The sequence below is a fragment of the Eschscholzia californica genome, unplaced genomic scaffold (assembly GCF_041429995.1).
Source record: "Eschscholzia californica isolate CP2 unplaced genomic scaffold, dmEscCali1.0.p SCAF_3, whole genome shotgun sequence".
Classification (NCBI taxonomy): domain Eukaryota; kingdom Viridiplantae; phylum Streptophyta; class Magnoliopsida; order Ranunculales; family Papaveraceae; genus Eschscholzia; species Eschscholzia californica.
Window position 1 is genome coordinate 52,231,076 of NW_028238420.1, and position 19,853 is coordinate 52,250,928.

At 35.9% G+C, this 19,853-nt stretch overlaps 3 protein-coding genes across 3 annotated transcripts; 1 reads left to right on the forward strand and 2 right to left on the reverse strand.

Annotated features, from left to right (window-relative positions):
- Positions 1-1,285: 1,285 nt before the first annotated feature.
- Positions 1,286-4,881, forward strand: LOC147551679 (ras-related protein Rab7). Its single transcript, XM_086666328.1, has 7 exons — positions 1,286-1,494; positions 1,862-1,888; positions 2,425-2,524; positions 3,350-3,496; positions 3,693-3,773; positions 3,868-4,013; positions 4,490-4,881. The coding sequence occupies exons 1-7, from the start codon at positions 1,442-1,444 to the stop codon at positions 4,554-4,556; spliced, it is 621 nt and encodes a 206-aa protein (XP_086522454.1). The 5' UTR covers positions 1,286-1,441; the 3' UTR covers positions 4,557-4,881.
- A 515-nt stretch (positions 4,882-5,396) lies between these two features.
- Positions 5,397-8,100, reverse strand: LOC147551680 (cytochrome P450 71B36-like). The gene is made up of 2 exons (XM_086666327.1): positions 7,189-8,100; positions 5,397-6,288 (listed from the first exon to the last, which is right to left on the reverse strand). Exons 1-2 carry the CDS (start codon positions 8,098-8,100, stop codon positions 5,677-5,679), a joined length of 1,524 nt encoding a protein of 507 aa, XP_086522453.1. The 3' UTR covers positions 5,397-5,676.
- Positions 8,101-8,355: 255 nt separating this feature from the next.
- On the reverse strand, positions 8,356-10,387 carry LOC147551681 (cytochrome P450 71B34-like). The gene is made up of 2 exons (XM_086666329.1): positions 9,363-10,387; positions 8,356-9,175 (listed from the first exon to the last, which is right to left on the reverse strand). The coding sequence occupies exons 1-2, from the start codon at positions 10,284-10,286 to the stop codon at positions 8,564-8,566; spliced, it is 1,536 nt and encodes a 511-aa protein (XP_086522455.1). The 5' UTR covers positions 10,287-10,387; the 3' UTR covers positions 8,356-8,563.
- Positions 10,388-19,853: the final 9,466 nt, after the last annotated feature.

Sequence of the window (19,853 nt, forward strand, 5' to 3'; positions counted from 1 at the left end):
ATAAAACGGGATAAAGACACACAAAAGATAATTCAGTCATTTGGTGCCATGAGTATTGTTGTTTGAATGCGATGTTTATGCAACAATTGCCAGTATTAAATTTGTAAAGAAGCAGGTTTCTTCTACGTGAGGAACTATTTACCAGATGCGTTTAGGGTTGTGATGCGTTAGAGTTGTGATGATTTTCAAGAATAACGTTAATAAAACAATGTGAATGATGCATTTAGTTATAATGTAAATGAAAACTATTAATGGAAAAATGTTAATAATGCGTTTAGAGTTGCAATCTCTTCTTCACCGAATACCCAACTTCTTAAATCACACATTATCAACCCATGGTTGCACCCGCTAAGCGTCACCAAGTGATATCCGGCCAAATTACATCAATCTTTTGGGTTGATGAAGTCCAACAATCCATGTTCACAGGCCTAGTTGAGATTGTGTTTGGCTTGAACATAGCAAGGAGTGAAATAAGTTTATATTACTACAATCTCATGAAAGCCTTCATAGGTTTCATTGTGGGATTAAATTCTCAAAATGACCAACACAAATAACTTATGATTTTAATCTCACATTGGCTCTTTGGAGTTAGGAAATATGTTTAGACCAAACTTTATAAAATGAGAAGAAGAACTGAGCTTTTTCAAGTTATGAGCTTCCCGTCACTCATCCGCCTATACCTGGATTAATCGAACTCCTTAATGGGTTTGGGCGGACAATAGACAAGGTAAATTTCAAAATTGCCCCATTAGCCCACTTTCCCTAATAGCTATTGAAATTTAATGTTCGACCCGCCCAACCCGATGCTTCAAGTGTCCATGAACGTCCATCCTGCCCGATTCTCGACCGATTCCTTCCCTAGCCATGCTATGTAACCTCATGTGGACGACCATGTTAGCTCTCGCCCTGACACGGGCCGGCCGAACCCCTCCAAATAGCATTTCTCTCTAAACAACCCTATGTTAATTGGACTCAAATTAATGGGTTGAAATATCGGTATGTCTCAAATCCCCTTGGGCTGCAATATCGGTATGTCTTGAGATCTGGTTGGCTATTGCAAGTACTTTTTTACCCTCAGCCATCAGTCAGCAACCAGCAGGTCTATGATCCAGTATATCTCGTCCCACTAAGTTCTAGTCTACACAGAAAAAAACTTTTCAATCTGACCATTCATTTCACATTACAATATACGGTAATCTTGATTCTTACTTATCTAACGGTTGGTAACCTATCAGATCTGATGAACGCATCATCTGTCCGATGTTTGTTTAAACACTAAATCGATACTAATAATTAGACCGGCAAAGAAGTTCGACCGACCCGCAAACTCTCCTCGCCGAAGAACACAAAGTAGTAGACTCTCTTTCTCTCTCTAGACTTCCCCTCTCTCTCTCTCTCTCTCTCTAGATTCGAAGTTTGAACAGAGGAGAAGTCGTACAAAATGCCGGCAAGAAGAAGAACGCTCTTAAAGGTCATAATACTTGGCGACAGCGGGTTAGTTCTCATCTTCTAATCTTTTTTTTAATAATTTTGCTTTAATCTTTCAAATCATCTATATATTCAATCTCGAATTACAGAAAAGTCATTCGGATCTTACGAGATATCTCTTTCTTTTGCATGATTGTAAACCCTAGAAATTGTTTTATTACTATTCCTTTGAATTTGTTCGTAATTACATACTGATATAGTTTAGTTAGTTTCAAAAAATTGACTTTAACTTGTTAATTAGATGATAGATCGAAGAGAGAATTAGTTCATACTATTAGTTAGAACAATTGAAGATGTACTTCACTGTTTTGTTTTCTTTGATCTTCTATTAGTTAGTATTTTAAAGTGATTTTGATTTCTTTTTGATTTGCAGGGTTGGAAAGACCTCTTTGATGAATCAGTATCCTTATGCAATTGTTATTCAAATAGAATTTTTCCCCTTCTCTTTATGTATCTTTAAGGAAGGTCAAATCAATCACCCAGAACGCCAATCGCTCATTGTACTTGATACCGGTACCAGTACGCACGCGAGTCTCCGGTAGACCGGTATACCTCTTTAGTGTGTTTCATGCCGGATGCGTTTTGGACTTGTTTCCTTGACCAATATATACTCCTTGTGATGCACATAGAATTGGAAACTCACTTCAAGTCATTCTATCTCCTTAAAACGTTAATTCTTAACTAGTTATTTAAGAAAGGTTGTAGTTAACTAGTCAACTGGTTGAGCTTGTACACTTTTACAAATTTGGTTAATTATGGCTGAGATTTTGGTATACTAAATTTTGGGTACGGGATCGTGGTTCCAACCAAATAGGGTACAGGGAGTCCGATATGCGGTTCCAAGGAAGAGTAGAATGTCGGGTAACATTTGGTTGAATTATGTTCTAGTTGATGTTTTTGTCTTTGGTGTTGTCAACCTTGAGAATTTTCATTCAGATATGTGAATAAGAAGTTCAGTAATCAATACAAAGCAACAATTGGAGCTGATTTCTTGACTAAGGAAGTGCAATTCGAAGATAGGCTCTTTACCTTGCAGGTTAGTGATCTTTGTAAAAGTTCATGAGATTCAGAACCATTCCTTGTATTTTTCGTTTGAATGTTAGAGCTATCTTTCGATTCGATCTTCGATAGTAGATGTTCTTTCTCTGCATAAACACCGATTCTTAGTTGTAAAGGCTAGGTCATATAATTCGTAATCATACCATTACCGTGTGGCTTTTGGTATGTAATAACTGCGCTGTCACATAGCCACGTGGGTAGAGAGTGTACTTTATGTATTTTCAGAATACTCGATGAGATGGTTGAATACTGAAACTTAATTGTGATACTGAGTCACATTCTAAGTTGCTACGCTTCTTCATGGTGCCATGTTCTACTTAGTGTACTTTGTTTTTATCTGGACGAATGCCAAATAGACGATTCAGTCACTATTTAGAAGGCTCAGTATCACTTTCAGGTGCCTCAGATGGTCACTCATGTTATCACCATGTGCTTGAATTGGCTCAGCTACGGGCGAACATAGGGGAAAGATATTGTTTCAGTTAGCATGGTTTTATCACTTCTTTCATTTATTTATTTCGGCATACGTCTTAGTGAAGAAATTCGAACAGCCTATAATGATTTGGTTTTTGTAAGTTACACATTAGATTGGTTACCAGTGCGATCCACTCCAATTACTATGTGTACTGCACCTATAGACCACATAGTTATTCGTTTTAGAACTCTCATATCCTGAAATACGGATATAGCTGAGTGACGGAGTGCCCCACCAAACACGCTAAGATATCATTCTAGTTACGGGTCCTGCAATCTGATGGTGTGTGTAGACATGTATTTGGTTAACATGATGTTGGTTTGACAGATTTGGGATACAGCTGGACAAGAAAGGTTCCAAAGCCTAGGTGTTGCTTTTTACCGAGGTGCAGACTGCTGTGTTCTGGTATATGATGTTAATGTGGCGAAGTCATTTGAGAATTTAAACAACTGGAGAGAAGAATTTCTAATTCAGGTATATGATGTTAATGTGGCGTCTCAAAATATGGAGTAAGGCATACAAATTCTACAAACTACAAAATGTACATGTCTGGTTGTAGTTACATCTCTGAAACTCTATAAGCTTCAGCCAAATTTCACATTTTTGAAAATCTTGCATTCTTGCTTTGTACGTAAGAGAATGTGCTGACAGAAGAATTTTGATTTTGCAGGCTAGCCCTTCGGACCCAGAAAATTTCCCATTTGTTGTTTTGGGGAATAAGGTTGATGTAGATGGTGGAAATAGCAGAGTGGTAGGTCAATAAGCTCCCTTGATTTTGTATTCTATGGTTCTGTTTGCATTCTCCCCAATATATTTCATTCGTTGTTTGGCATGGATTAAAACAGGTGTCAGAGAAAAAGGCACGAGCATGGTGTGCCTCAAAGGGTAATATCCCGTACTTTGAGACATCAGCAAAAGAAGGCCTCAACGTGGAAGAAGCATTTCAGGTCATAGCTAAGAATGCTCTGAAGAGCGAGGATGATGAAGAGATGTAAGTGAAAGATCAACAATGCACTCTATAACCTATTGAGTTAGTCCGTTATTTTTATTTGACCATTGAAGAGGAAATATTTCGATTATGTTCCTTTCTCGACCAGCGAGTTAGCCACTTGAACTTATCTAATTCCATGATCCCAACCAGATATACCAGATATAGAGAACCATTACCGCCTATTTTATAGCTTGCTGTTTTTCTTGCCCTCCTATTAACAGTTTCAGCCATATAGTCACTCTATTTCTTAAGTTATCTTTAAGCTAAGAAAACACCCATAACTAATAATAATCGGATCAACGGAATTCCAAGTATGGTAGTTGGAAGATGATAATTACATATTTAAATGATGAGACCAAATTCGTAGAAGTAGGGCAATTACATAATTTTTCTTTGGGTATTATGAAAAATATTAACTGTACTTTATCTCTTTCTTGCTGGTGCCGCTGCTGCTTAAAATTATTGCTACCAAAAAGTTACTTGCCAGACACCATTGATGTAGCGAGTGGAAGTCAACAACGTTCCTCGGGATGCGAATGCTAATCCTTTGCTGTAAACGGTTTCTCTTCTTTCTCATTCCCGATATATCAATTGGAGAACTGAGTGCTTCTGATGGAACTTGATGTTTTCTGTTTTCCTTTGAAAGTGCAAAATTTTATTAGGAAGTCCTTCGGGTATATTTTTTTAAATTTCTAGCAGTCCTCAACTCGATGTTTGTTAGTATTGGCTTGAATATGATTGTTTTCGACTTCAAATACTTATTTACCTGGGAAATGTTTCTGTTTGCTTTTATTATTTTATTAGAGTACCTCCAGGCTCCAAGTATCACATAAATAAAGATTTATCTGATTTCAGTTCTATAAAGAAAGTTCACTTGTGTTTATCATACTTCTATATGTTCACCTCCTTTTCATTGGGCAAGAGATCCCCTAACCCTTAAGTTCTTACGTAGGTCGAAGATATAGTGCTTGGTGAAACATGTGTCAATTTTGTCGAACATGTTAAGAACTCTTTGTATTTGATTTGAGATGCAGAAATATTTCGAACAAATGTACGACCTATGCAGTACGACTCGGCCGAGTCAGCCGAGTGACTCGGGACTCGGCAGTACACCGAGCCGAGTCCCACCGAGTCAGCCGAGTCTAGGGTTAGCTCGAGTGACTCGGCTGACTCGGGCCTGACTCGGCTGACTTGGTAGAGATTGTATTTCTATTTATTTTTATAGTAAGTCTACTAGTTTTTTTTATTCTAGTTATTAGTTATTACTATTAGAGTATGAGTCTACTAGAGTGATTATTTAGTTCTACTTGTTCCTAACTCTACTAGTAATTTAATTTTGAAGTTTGAACTTGATTTTATTAAATATTATCATGTTATCTTAACAAAAAAAAGTGTTATCATGTTATTATTTTATGTACATACACTACTAACAACTTCATAATATTCAGAGTGACTCGGCCCTTGGCCGAGCCGAGTCCGAGTCCGAGTCCGAGTCGTACTGTTTAGTGTACGACATAATTTACCAAGAATGGATTCAGAACAGAGGAGATTTGTATTTGATTTTGAAAACAACACGACATTGATGGTAATCAGATATAAGATAGAATATGATTTGAAAGTAGAATGGAAAATTCATGAACCCATTTTCTCATCTAATTGCAAATTACAGTACTTTAATGGGCACAAGTTGAAGAGGAGATTTCTTGTGAACAGTTATGCCAGTTGATTCATCCATGTTTATGTCTTCTTTCTTCATTCCTTTGGGCAGTTCCCAATCAAAACTGTACAATAGATTCGCGAGCCCGAGTTCTACCATTGCCATACCCAGATTAATACCAGGACACCCTCTTCGACCTCCTCCGAACGGTAAGAAATTAAAATCCTGTCCTCTAATATCAATGGAGCTATTGATGAACCTTTCAGGAAAGAACTCATCTGGTTTCTCCCAGTAATCAGGATTCCTTCCAATTGCCCATACATTTATAAATACTCTTGTTTTCGGGTATATGTCGTACCCTTGGATCTTACTATGTTTTATAGTTTCTCTTGGAATCAACAATGGTCCTGATGGGTGAAGCCTTAGAGTCTCCTTTATCACCATTTTGAGGTACTGAAAATGATCAAGATCTCCATCTTCTACCTTCCATTTCTTCATCCCCACATAACTCCTAATTTCTTCTTGTACTTTCTTCATCGATTCGGGTCTCCTTACCAGTTCTGTCAATGCCCAAGTCATTGTAACAGCAGAAGAGTCCACTCCAGCAAGGAAAACATTCTGGAAATATTTTAATTAGTTTACATACCAGCCCGATACTAGCAAAATGTATTAATTGGTTGTTAGGCAAAGAATAAGAACGATGAAAGTATCGTGCCTCTGAAACTCCTATTGTCTGTGAGAATAATCCCATGCAGACAAAGGGAAGTCTCATTACCAACCAATTTATATTAGGCTTCTTCAGTTATTGCTAATTGGTTCTTCGTTGGATGATAAATTTCATACAATACTAGAGCGAGGGCCGCCACAAGTGATGGATCTTGAGGTTAAATGTTGTCTACATCACCAAATAAAAGGACATGTCTTAGGTAAAAAGAAAAATGCACACGTGAGGAGGCTTACGAGAATAGTTCTGTGTAGACAAAAAATTGTGATTGACTAAACAATATATATGAGATGTATAATCCAAGTCCTGGTAGCCTTATCGATCTTGTCCGTGCTTTTGATATTCAGGCTGAAGCGGAACAAGTCAGAGCTTTTGTTTGTGACAAATGCTCCACAAATCTACCTAAAATGTCTCGACACTTATCAAGCTTAAGCTAATATCTCTAGCCAAAGCTCAAGATGCTCTGCCTAAGCAATGGCAGACTATCAAATAAGGTCTCTACCATCATTATCAATTGACTACGAGTTAGGATGTGTACAACCTAAAAATTGTCAACTCCTTAGGGTAGTCACAGTTGACAAAGTTAGAGTCAAATTTGGCTGCTATTTCTAGGAATAGTACTTTAATGAATCATTGAATGATTGAATCGGTGGCTGTGAGTATTCCATTTTACCCTTATCCTACACAAATATGATATTATAGTCCTTTCTTGAGGTGTATAATGTGTGTAAGAAAATCCAAAAAGATCAATAGAAAGAACAATGCATGTGTGAAGAAGATGATTAATCACTAACCATGAGAATTGCCTTGATATGATCTTTAGTAAGATGAATTTCACTAAGTTGATCCTTTTCTAACTTCAATAAGACATCTATAATATCTTCATGCTCCATCTTCGACCTCTCTGGGTCTAGATGTTCGTCGATAATTCCTTCGTAGAAATCATCGAAATCATGGAAGCTCTTCTCAAGCCTCCTATGAAGTCCAGAGAGGATATCGATAATCCACCCGACTTTATTCGGATATATATCTGATGCAGAAATACTACCTAACATAGCCATAGCTTCATTAACAATTTCTTCAAATCTACTAGCATTACCAAACTCTCCCTTTTGATAACTCTTTCCAAAAGCAATTCTGCAAACAATTTGACTAGTAAGAGTGAGAAACTTTTGAGAGATATCAATAGGAGAAATACTAGATAGAGAATCAACCATAGATGAAACTTCTTCCTCTATTATAAACCCAAAAGATTGAACTCTTTTTACACTGAAAAGTTCAAGAACACATAATTTTCTCATCTCTCTCCAATACTCTCCATACGGGGCGAAAGCAACATCTAGAAAATTATAAGAAAGACGTTTCGGGCCAAACAGAGGTGCTCTACTACAAAATTCAAGATCTTGTGTTTTCAGAACTTCTTTTGCAGTTTCAGCTGAGGAGATTACTAGTGTGGGTACTTGACCAAGTTGAAGAAGCATAACAGGACCGTACTTTTGAGAGAGTTTCCATAGTGAACGATGGGGTAACGATCCGAGTTGGTGCAAATTACCTATGATAGGAAGCTTAGGAGGGCTAGGAGGAAAGTTGATTAAGCTCAAATCGTGTTTGCTTTTACGTCGAAGAACATAGAGAGGGAGAAGTATAAGAGGAAGAAGTAGAAGGAAATGCAACAAGGAAGAAGGACTTGGCAAGAGATTTTCCATATTAAGAGTGTTTATTTGCTATGCTTCTCAGCTTACTACTATATATAGATATATGTCAGGATCTGGCACCCAAGTTGTTAAAACTTATGTTTTAAAGCAAGTGGGCAAGTTGTGAACGGCAAAGCATTCTTATCTTGTAATTTGCCTTTGGGTTAAGCCTTTCAAAGTACTGTCTACATATGGAGCTCGAAAATGAGAGAATGCTGATCAATAACGCGACCAACTTTTTCGAGGAAAAACTATCGTAAGCGGAAATACTAACAACAGGGCCATGCATTCATTTATTAAATTACATTTACAGGCGGTACTAAGAAACACTAAAAAGTACAGAAGGATTCATCAAGCCATCTCTTCTTTACTCGGAAACAGTAAGACTACAATCCTGGTTTCTTCAGTAGATATACATACGTGTTGTCGCTGAACCAAGGTGAGCTTCACGAGCCATCTCTTTCGAAGTTGCCAATTATACTACTTTGATAGGTACAAGTAAAAGAGGAATTTTCTTGTGGACAGTTAGTCCACTTGATTCATCCATATTTATATCTTCTATCTTCATCCCTCTTGGCAATTCCCAATCAAAATTGTACAGTAAATTTGCCAATGCTAGCTCTACCATTGTGATCCCCATAAACATACCAGGACAACCCCTTCGACCTCCACCGAACGGTAAGAGCTCAAAATGTTGTCCTTTAAAATCGATGGAGTTATCAATGAATCTCTCAGGCAAGAACTCATCTGGTCTCTCCCAATAATCAGGATTCCTGCCAATTGCATATACATTAATAAGTACCCTAGTTTTTGGGTTCACATCAAAGCCCATGATCTTACTATTCTTCATACTTTCATGTGGAATCATCATTGTGCCAGGTGGGTGAAGTCTTAGAGTTTCCTTCACTACCATCTTGAGGTAATGAAAATGATCAAGATCTGCTTCTTCAACCTTCCCTTTCTTCATCCCAACATAATTCCTAATTTCTTCTTGTACTTTATTCATTGATTCAGGCCTTCTAACCAGTTCTGCCATTGCCCAAGTCATAGTGATAGAAGATGTGTCTACTCCAGCAAGAAATATATTCTGGAAATTAAGTTACAAACAGAATAAGCATTAAGAGACTGCGGTTCAAATCAGTCATTCATACGAGTCAAACAAACATCGAGAAGTTAGCTAGAAATAGCAATTTGGACCATTAGTTAAATCTAAATTAATGAAAAACAAAACCCACCCTAGTCTAATTTTGTAGTTTAGAATAAGAATGACTAACCATAAGAACTGCCTTGATATGATCTTTAGTAAGACGAATTGTGCCGAATTGATCCTCCTCAAGTTTCAACATCACATCTATGATGTCTTCATATTTGGATTTCTTCCTATTCGGATCAAGATGTTCGTCGATAACACCTTGATAGAACTCATCAAAATCATGAAAAGTTTTCTCAAGTCTTCCATGTAGTCCAGACAACATGTCAATAAATCTACCTACCTTATTAGGGAAAAAATCTGATGCAGAAAAACTACCCAACATAGCCATAGCTTCATACAAAATTTCTTGAAACCTACCCATTTCAGATCCTCTTTGATAAGTCTTTCCAAAAGCAATTCTACAAACAATATTATCAGTTAGAGAGAAAAGCTTTTGAGAGAGATCAACAGGACTAGTACTCAAACTAGTACTACTTCCAGCTGAGAGAGAATCAATCATAGATCCAACTTCTTCTTCTCTAATAACTCCAAAAGATTGAACTCTTTTCACACTAAAAAGCTCAAGTACACATAACTTTCTCATCTCTCTCCAATACTCACCATAAGGGGCAAAAGCAATATCCAAGTAGTTATATGAAAGTCTTTTAGGACCAGCCAAAGGTGGTCTACTACAAAAATCAAGATCATGGGTTTTCAATACTTCTTTTGCTGCTTCAGCTGATGAGATTATAATTGTGGGTATTTGACCTAGTTGAAGAAGCATTACAGGACCATATTTCTGAGACAGTGTCAATAGTGAACGGTGAGGTAACGGTCCGAGTTGGTGTAAGTTACCTATGATAGGAAGCTTTGGAGGAGAAGGAGGAAGGTTGAGTTTCTTCTTCTCATCTTTATTAGTTTTATGAGTTAGAAAAAGAATGAGAGAAAGAAGAAGAATTAGAGGAAGAAGAAGGAAACCATAAGAGTTGTCTTGGATAAACTCCATTAGAGATAACTACTTTACTGGTTTTGACATCTAGTTATAGCTCTTAAAAGGGTACATCTATTTTTCACGCCCTCCTAGTCAGGTTTCCCTCTTGGGTGCCCTCGTTGATTAGGTGGCTAATAAAATAAGGTGTATTTTAGTTTTTTTCACAGTGTAAAAAAAAATAAACTGTCCCTTGACTCACCAGAGTAGTGTACCGAGGTCTACTCGTATTCATTAAAAAATAGGTGTTGAAACCAAACGTGCTTACTTAATTTATATATAGGGGTTCGATATTTGGAGAATTAATTTCGAGCACAAATAATTTTAAATGAAAAAAATATATTCATTTTTGTTTTTTGACTTCAAAATTTCTGTATACTGTCAAAAACTCTATGAATTGTGTTAAAGTGTTTGAATTAAGCTCCTTAAAGTCATTGGGAGCTTCACAAAATTATGTAACTTGTGAGAACTCTAAATAAATTGAGTTCCTGAGACTATAACAACAAACTAAAAATAAATTTCGATTTCGATCACTCTTTTTTTTTGTAGAAAAGTAATTTTGTTTTGGAAAAAAACCAATTACTAGAAGAGGAGAAGTAAAACACTGAAATATCACAAATGAAATTATTTGCTTTTCCAACAATAAAGATTCGTAAGAGGTAAAAGATTGAGTAACACAAATTAGATTGCTTAATTAAGACAAAGTTTGTTCTCCAAATATGAGAAATGGTTTTCCAAATATTAGCTGCTATATTGTTTTCTTTCCCTTAATTTTAGTTCGGGTCCGTGGGTATATGGCCCAAAATAATATTCAAAAAGGGTTTAGGGTCCAATCTTCCCAAAAAATGGATTTTTAGTCCTTTTGCTCTTGGGACTAAAAACCCTTAATATATATTACATAATTCCTTCCATGTCCCAGTCGTTTTTCACGGGATTTTAATGTGTGGGGCCGCACAAAAATTTCAAACGGTTTAATGTACCTTGATTTTAGGATAAATTTAGGAAAAAACGGTTAGATTCTCACGAAAGTTTCTCTCTCTTCTATAATCTCTTTAGAAACAAAATCTAAACTTTCCCAAATCAATTTTCTCTCTCTTCTTTACAGATTTAATATGGAGATTTATTAGCAAAAAATATGGAGATTTATTAGAAAAAAATAGATAGAAACAAATCATAATTTCTCTCTCCTCTAAACAGATTTGGAAATCAAATCTTCTCTTTCCTATTATCCGAATCAATCTAGGATCAATTTAGCGTGATTTGGGGGTTAATATACAAAACATATATATCACTTTCTCTCACTTAACTTTCAGTTTTGGAAATAGTATATTTTTCTGGGAACATTAAAGCAGCATTTGTTTTCGTTTTTACTCATACATAAATACACATCGAATACAAATTGTGAAACAAATACGTAAATTATGTATTATTTATGACGAATAAACCATCATTAGTCAAGTATACAACGTAATTTATCAAATGTATTTGGGTCTTGTTCAGTAAATTACACATAATTTCTATTACATTACACATAATTTCTTTTACATTACACATCGTTTACATTCTGTTACAAAAAAATCGTTCCCACTATATTGTCGAAGAGCATATGTAGTCTTGAGCAGGACAAACAACATTTACACTATATTGTCGAAGAGCATATCCAAATGATTTTGCACCACCAGGAAACAAATGACCAACTTCAGTAGGAAATTCCATAAGTAACAACAAAACTGCAAAAAGAAAACATATACATTTGTTAACAAAACATATAATTTACTAGAAACGACATGTATAATGGAATAAATTATGCATACTGTTTGTTAAACTTCATAATGTGTTAGGAGACAAACATAACGTTAATTCGAATCACAAGGTCACTGTTATGTGAAAAAATATGTATAATGTGCAATAAATTACATATAATTTTTGGAACATTTATTGTACTATAAACGGCAACTGTTTTGGGAAAAAAGTACGCGTAATGTTGAACAAATTATATTTAATTTATGCAGATTTATAAGATGTTTTTGATATTATTTATAAAGTATGAATAATTTGTAACAAAATACATATATTTTACATTCTGTTATAAAAACATCGTACAAAAGACGTCTGCGTTATGTATGTGTTATGTTCTGTAAACATCATGTAATGTCGTGTAAATTATATATCGTTTACATTCTGTTACAACCAAATCGTACTAGATCTACTCTGGATAAAAAATGATATGTAATTTATTGTAAACGATCCGTAATTTATGTTAAATTATATATCGTTTGCATTCAGTTATAACAAATCTTACGAGATCTTCTCTGCATCAAAAATTGTACGGAAACCTTGATGAAGATTTGAAGAAATAATCTAAAAATCTGTAACCTAAAACTACTAAAAAGTAACAAAATACATAGATACAAACACTTCTTAATCGCATTATCTTCAGTAAAGACGGATTTAACATTAACATAATAAAATCGGTTATGAATCTTAGAGAGAGAAAATACTGAATAATGATGAAGATTTGATTAGATGATACAGAGAGAAATTCGATTATAATGAAATTCATGAACAAAGTTCAAGATGAAGATGAAAAATATTAAACAGAAAAGAAGAAATCAAAACCTTTAACATTACTTGAAAAGCAATATTAAATCTGATTCAGAATTTGTTTCAATGGAACGAAAAATGATTTCTGTAATGTGTCTTACCTGATAAACGACGAAGAAGATGATTTCAGCTGCTTTAATGAAGAAGAAACAATATTTCTGAGATTAATGGATGATTATCAAACGATTCTGATTTAGAGAGAGAGAGAAGATAAGCAGGTTTCGATTACTGAAGATAATGAAGATCACGGTTACTATGTTTATAAACGTGATTGGAGAGAGAAAGGTGGGAGATAAAATGGAAAAAGATATTTTCCATTTTAGAATGTAAATCAGATTTTATATATAAAGAAGGTTAGTATAGGTATTATAAATTAATATGTATTCTAGGGATTTGTGTTTTCTCTCTAGATGACACCAAATGGACTAGATATCCATTTGTATTATTTTTTTGGTTTTGAAACCTTTTATAGGATTAGAGAGGACTAAATGTCCTATTAGGACCCGTTTTTTGGACTATAAGCCCAAAAATTCTTTTAGTTCTTCAAAACTGGTCCAATTTGTCCACCACCCTTAACTTTAGCAAGTCCTACAACTTTTAATAAGAAAAATACAATACTGATAAGATTCTATTTAATTTACTTTTTCACCCCCACTCTGTTCTACAAAAATAATGTTTTTGTGTTTCCACCCCAACACTAATGAGTAATTCACTAATGGAGTGTTTACACCCTAACACTAGGGAGTTAAACTCAATTACCAATGTGGGATTGTGGGTGGCAATTTAAATTATTGCACACATTCAACCACTTTTACTATGGTCCCTTTTTAGTTTTTTTTGTTAGAAACCCCTTTTTAGGTTCGGGGGTGAATCATAGATAATTCTTACTGATTTTTCCTCGTCTATCTGACAGAAATTCGTGAGAAGCTTGTTTAAATTGCCCAACTTTCATAACCAAACTTCGTCTATTAAGATATCAATTTTATCCTTCAGCAAAAAAAAAAAAAATACCAATTTTATCAAGTTAATAGTTGAGAACGTTGTTTCCTAGCTTTAATCGAGTTCGTCACTTTCGCTAGTTTACAATATCAAACAAAGTCTCATGTTTATATAGAAACATAGTAACCTTTCTTTCTTTGTTAAGAGAGATAAGCGGGTTTTTAATTTCTACGGATATAACCAAGTTGGATTGAAAACATTAAGTTGAGTGCGAGATTAAATCTTCTTCACTAAGATATTTTACACTCCCATAACAGTTGCACAAAATTGAACGACTCTCTTTCAAGGTTATGATGGTAATTGATAGTGCTGAAAGCGTTTCAACCTTCGGATGTATAATGAACATCAGACTACTTCTGACTTGATTGCTTATATAACTAGTATACTCATCCTGTAATGATAGACAATCTTGTTTCTTCGTACTTCAGATTCTAGACACAATAGAATGTACTTTTGAATTCAGATTAGTATTCCACACACACTTGAAATGTTTCAAACTTTAGAAGGGAAGAGGAGAACAAATTGCTGATTAAACTTTTGAAATTCGGTGGATATATATAGGTACTTATATGTGGATATTTTTGTTACAGGTGGTGGAGGCATTCGATCTAGAACACTGTTCGTAACCTGAATTTCGTATATTGAATGTGATTTACAGGTCTTTGTATAATCCTAGATGATGTAAAAATGAATATTGAGGTACATGTATGTCTAGGTGTATGCACGACTCTGACAGAAACATACGACTAAGACATGTTCCACCGCGACAGATACGCTGCTACACCACATATTCTATTTCGTAGCAGCGTGTAATTGTACCGGTGTTAATCAAAAGAGATATACCGCGTCCGTAGGACAGTTATTTGGAAAGATATACCCATTTTACTTTAGCAAAAAGTGGTAGAAATATAATGTAATATTTTTTGAACTAAAAAACACATGTGTTCCCCTTAACTTCCATGTGAAATAGAAATTAGATGATATGCTTAAAAGTAGGCCAGCGCTTTGGGGAAAGTTAAATAATTTTCGGGGTGTGAAATTTTAAAGGGAATATGCGAAATTTTGAAAAGTTTCCGGAGAAACATATTTTATGGGGAATATGGTTCAAAATAAAAAACCCTCCACCTCACTTCACCTCCCTCCACCTCTCCTCTCTCTCTCTCCACCTCACTTCTCTCTCTATCTCTTCTCCGACTAGGTCACCGGTCGAAAATTTTTCCGGCCGGCGACCTAATCGGAGAAGAGAGAGAGAGAAAATGGTAGGGAGAGAGAAGATGAGGTGGAGAGAGAGAGAGAGAGAGGTGAGGTGGGTTTTTTTTTTCCCTCTAACAACTTATAAAATAAAATTGTCAAACAAAATTGACCAATTTTGACCAAGTCTTCACACCCCGGTAACTATTTTGCTTTCCCCAAAGCACTAGCCTAAAAGTATATATGACAGTATATTATCATTACGGAGTGCTACAATGACAAAATTCTTGACAAGATCCTTGACATGATGAGTCATTTTCACTAAAAGACAAAAGTTTTTCAAAGTTTGACTTTGATCTGAACCGTTCTTTTACCCGTGTGACTCATCGTGTCAAGAATTTTGTCAAACATTCTATATACACTTAGCATTTCACTTATTATTATTCTTTTGCTTCTGGAACTATTTGTTCTAGATTCAATGACATGCGAAAATTTGATCACCTGAAATAAAGAAGTAGACACATAAAATATAGAGTGGCAAATGTGAAACAAATTCAAAATAAAATTCATAATGCCGTTGCTGATATAAACAAATTCAAAATAGACACTATTAGGTATCATATAAAGAAACTTGTGATATAAACGTGAAAAACTTGTGATATAAACGTCATAAACAATTGCAAATGACTACCTCAAAAAGTCTTTCAACAAAAAAAAAAAAAAAAAAAAAAAAGACTACCTCAAAAAGTCGAAAATAATGTGTCATAGTTGAATAAAGAAAAGTTCATTAAATAATAAGAAACCCCATCAAACAAAGACAACTTATTTTTATAAAAGTACCTACAATCGATTAAAAATTGCAAATAGAAAAGACCTTCATGGGAATTAACACTAAGGTGCTGTTTGTTTTTTTTTGTACGTGTGAATCTGAATTGGCTGAATCTAAATTGGCTGAACTGAATTGGCTGAATTTGAATTGGCTGAAATATTTCGTAAGTTAGGTGTTTGTTTTTTGAATCTGAATTTTTATATCTGAATTAACACTTTTACTTTTATACCCTTATTTAATATTTGTCCCAAACAAACCTTTACAAAACCATATATTTCTCTCTAACAGAAAAGTAAAACCCTAAAATCCTCCTCAATCTCCCCGTCTCCATCTTCAACATAAAAAACCTCTCGGTCTCCCTCTCACCCTCCCGGCAAGATCTCTCACCGGCGGAACGTGTCTCTTCTGGCCAGATCTCTCTCTCTCAGCCAGATCTCTCAGAGTCTCCGGCAGGTTGAGTCTATCTCTCTCTGTCAGTTCCTCTCTATGCCCCGAAAAGATCTCTCTGTTCCCCTTTATCTCAGTTTCTCTCTCTAACAGATCGGATCTACTGGGGTGTCATTTGTTTTGGTTTATTTTGTGGTCGCGCTCGATTTTCTGGTGGTGGTGATTCTCGGTTTGTAGTGGTGGTGGTTCTCGATTTGTGGTAGTGGTGGTGGTCTGTCCAAAAATCGAGAACCACCACCACTACCACAAATTGAGAACCACCACCACTACAAACCGAGAATCACCACCACCAGAAAATCGAGCGCGACCACAAAATAAACTAAAACAAATGACACCCCAGTAGATCCGATCTGTTAGAAAGAGAAACTGAGATAAAGGGGAACAGAGAGATCTTTTCGGGCATAGAGAGGAACTGACAGAGAGAGATAGACTCAACCTGCCGGAGACTCTGAGAGATCTGGCTGAGAGAGAGAGAGATCTGGCCAGAAGAGACACGTTCCGCCGGTGAGAGATCTTGCCGGGAGGGTGAGAGGGAGACCGAGAGGTTTTTTTTATGTTGAAGTTGGAGACGGGGAGATTGAGGAGGATTTTAGGGTTTTACTTTTCTGTTAGAGAGAAATATATGGTTTTGTAAAGGTTTGTTTGGGACAAATATTAAATATGGGTATAAAAGTAAAAGTGTTAATTCAGATATAAAAATTCAGATTCAAAAAACAAACACCTAACTTACGAAATATTTCAGCCAATTCAGATTCAGCCAATTCAGTTCAGCCAATTCAGATTCAGCCAATTCAGATTCACACGTACAAAAAAAAAAACAAACAGCACCTGAAAGAAATGGGACATTAATCAGCCAATTCAGACGTCTGAGTCTTTCAGACAAAGTTTCAGATTTTGCTAAAATAAAAAAACAAACGTCTGAAAAATCAAAAAAACAAACAGCACCTAAAACTTATTTTGAAGAGAAACTCAAGCTAATGGGTCATATGATGCTTATCAGAGAAAGTCAGCTCATAAGAACTCAAGCTAATGGGTGCCTGTATAAGTTGGTGTAACTTTGGTGTCAAAATCTCAAGCCAATAGGTGCCTATATAAATTCCGTTAAGAATTAGTTAGTTAATAACAGATTTTCAAGTCTGTTATTTTCTGTTACTATCTCTCTCTAAAGAAACGACTTCTCTCTCTATATATAATAAGGATCAACTATAAAAGGTGATCTAAGAACTCGTGTAATCACTTTTGAAAGATCAAATAAATTTTTTCATGGTATCAGATTTACAGAGTTATAAGATTTACAGAGTTATAAGATTTTTCATGGTATCAGATTTCAGATGATGAATCACACTTCGAATTCCGCTTCTCCGTCTCATCACCATAACCAGTCAATCTCAAACATAGCAAATTTTGTTTCTGATAAGTTAGATGGATCTAACTATTTGGTTTGGAAGGATCAAGTAGAGACAATTCGATATGGAGCCGACTTAATTTCATATGTTGATGGTTCGATTGAAGTACCACATATGTTCATTATAGAAGATGATAAAGAATTTCTCAACCTTGAGTATCTATTATGGAGGAAACAACCTAGTTTCATCAAATCTTGCTTGAAAGCAACTTATTCACAAGAAGTTAAGTGGCAATCCGGGCATCTTCGTGGTGATAGTCTCGTTTGACCTCTCTTATAATTGTTCTTCTTGCTCGGGTGTTGGGTTGAATTCATGTGGAAGAAGAACTTGTAAAAAAGGGTGAAGCCACTCCAACCCCTAAAGTCAGTATGATATTTTTGCACTATAACGAAATAATTGGACGAGCGAGAGTGAACAAGATGAGCTATGATTCTTTTTATAGAGCAAACCTAATACGCCTATACTCTCAAAAAAAAAAAAACCCTGATACGCCTATATAGGTCAGAGGAGATGTGGCGAAGCACAACTAGAATGATGCGGTTGTAAGGTACCAACTTAATGATGACCAAGTGTGTATGATGTTGGACACGTCTCTTGTTAGAGACTAAGGGTGGCCCACATTCCTAATTTCCCTCTATCTTGGCTTTGACCAATTTACTGATTTGAATTCAGTAAATTGCTTATGTGGGTATTAGGAATATTTGGGAGATAAAGTTGGTTACAATAACCAACCCACTACCCCTTCTTCGATGGAAAAGAAGTGGGAGTAGTTACCATAACTGAAGGTCCCTAACCCCTCCTATATTAATGCTTGTGTCTCTCCATCAAAACATGTTGGAAGGTCCACTCCACTCGGCCAAACCGAGTGGACTTGGTCCAAATAGGAATCCTACTACAACTAGAATTCCTTAGGTATTAGGATTGTAGTTTAGATTAGTTTAGGATTAGATAAGTTTTGATAACTTAAAACTCTTCATCATGTAAACCTATATAAGGAGATCCATTCATAATGTAATGTACAAGTTGTAAGTGAATAACAAAACCAAGGTATTTACCTAAACTATTATCTCTCGTCACCATCAACTATTCTCCTTCTCGGCTTTCACCCGAAGCTCCCTTCATCTTCTCGATTATCTATTCAAGATCATCATCACTCTCTCTCGGTCTCTCGGCTATCATAACCGAGACATAGTCACCTTCACTCTCGGTTATACCCGAGCTTCACCACTCTCGGTTTTCACCAAGAGTCGTCACATACCTCTCGGTTATAACCGAGACACTGTCTCTCTCTCGGTCATCAACCGAGAGCATCACCTTCTTCATCTCCACTCGTTATACTCGAGTGTGTTTTATTCAAAGGTTTAAACCTTTTCACATGGTATAAGAGCCTTCAATTTTTTTTTGAATCATGACTACTCCCGAAACTTCGGAAACTTCTCAAATTCACACTAATCTCAATAGTGGGCCGTTTGATGTTCACCATTCGGATTCTCCTACTACTATTCTTATTACACCACTTCTAACCGGTGATAATTACTCCTCATGGTCTCGAGGAATGTCAAAAGCTTTAAGGGCAAAGGGCAAACTAGGTTTCGTGGATGGAAGCCAGGGGCGTGGGTAAGGGGGTGCGAGCGGTGCAACGGCACCGGGCCCCCCTCTCCCTAAGGGCCCCATTTCTGAAAAATTTATAGAGGGATAACTTTATAGACATTTGAAAGCCACTCTAAGACATATAAACGAGATAGCTCAGCTGGTTTGCTGTTGGGAATTAGCCTCAGGCTATGGAGGTCGCGGGTTCAAAACCAGTGAGGGACTTCCAATTTTTTTTTTTTTTTTTGCGTTTTTTATAGCATGTACCTGATGTTATTTTCTTTATAGGCACTTTAAGGCCCAATGTTATTTTTTCTTGTAGGCAGATCTGATTTAGGATAAATGGTTGGTAGTCTAATATTATTTTTTTGTTGGTCGCTACGAGAGGTTTTTAAGTAAGGGGCCCCGATTAAAATTTCGCACCGGGCCCCTAAATTCTCAGCCACGCCACTGATGGAAGCATCGATAAACCCACCGATCCTAATGAATTAGAACAATGGGGACGATGTAACGATCTCG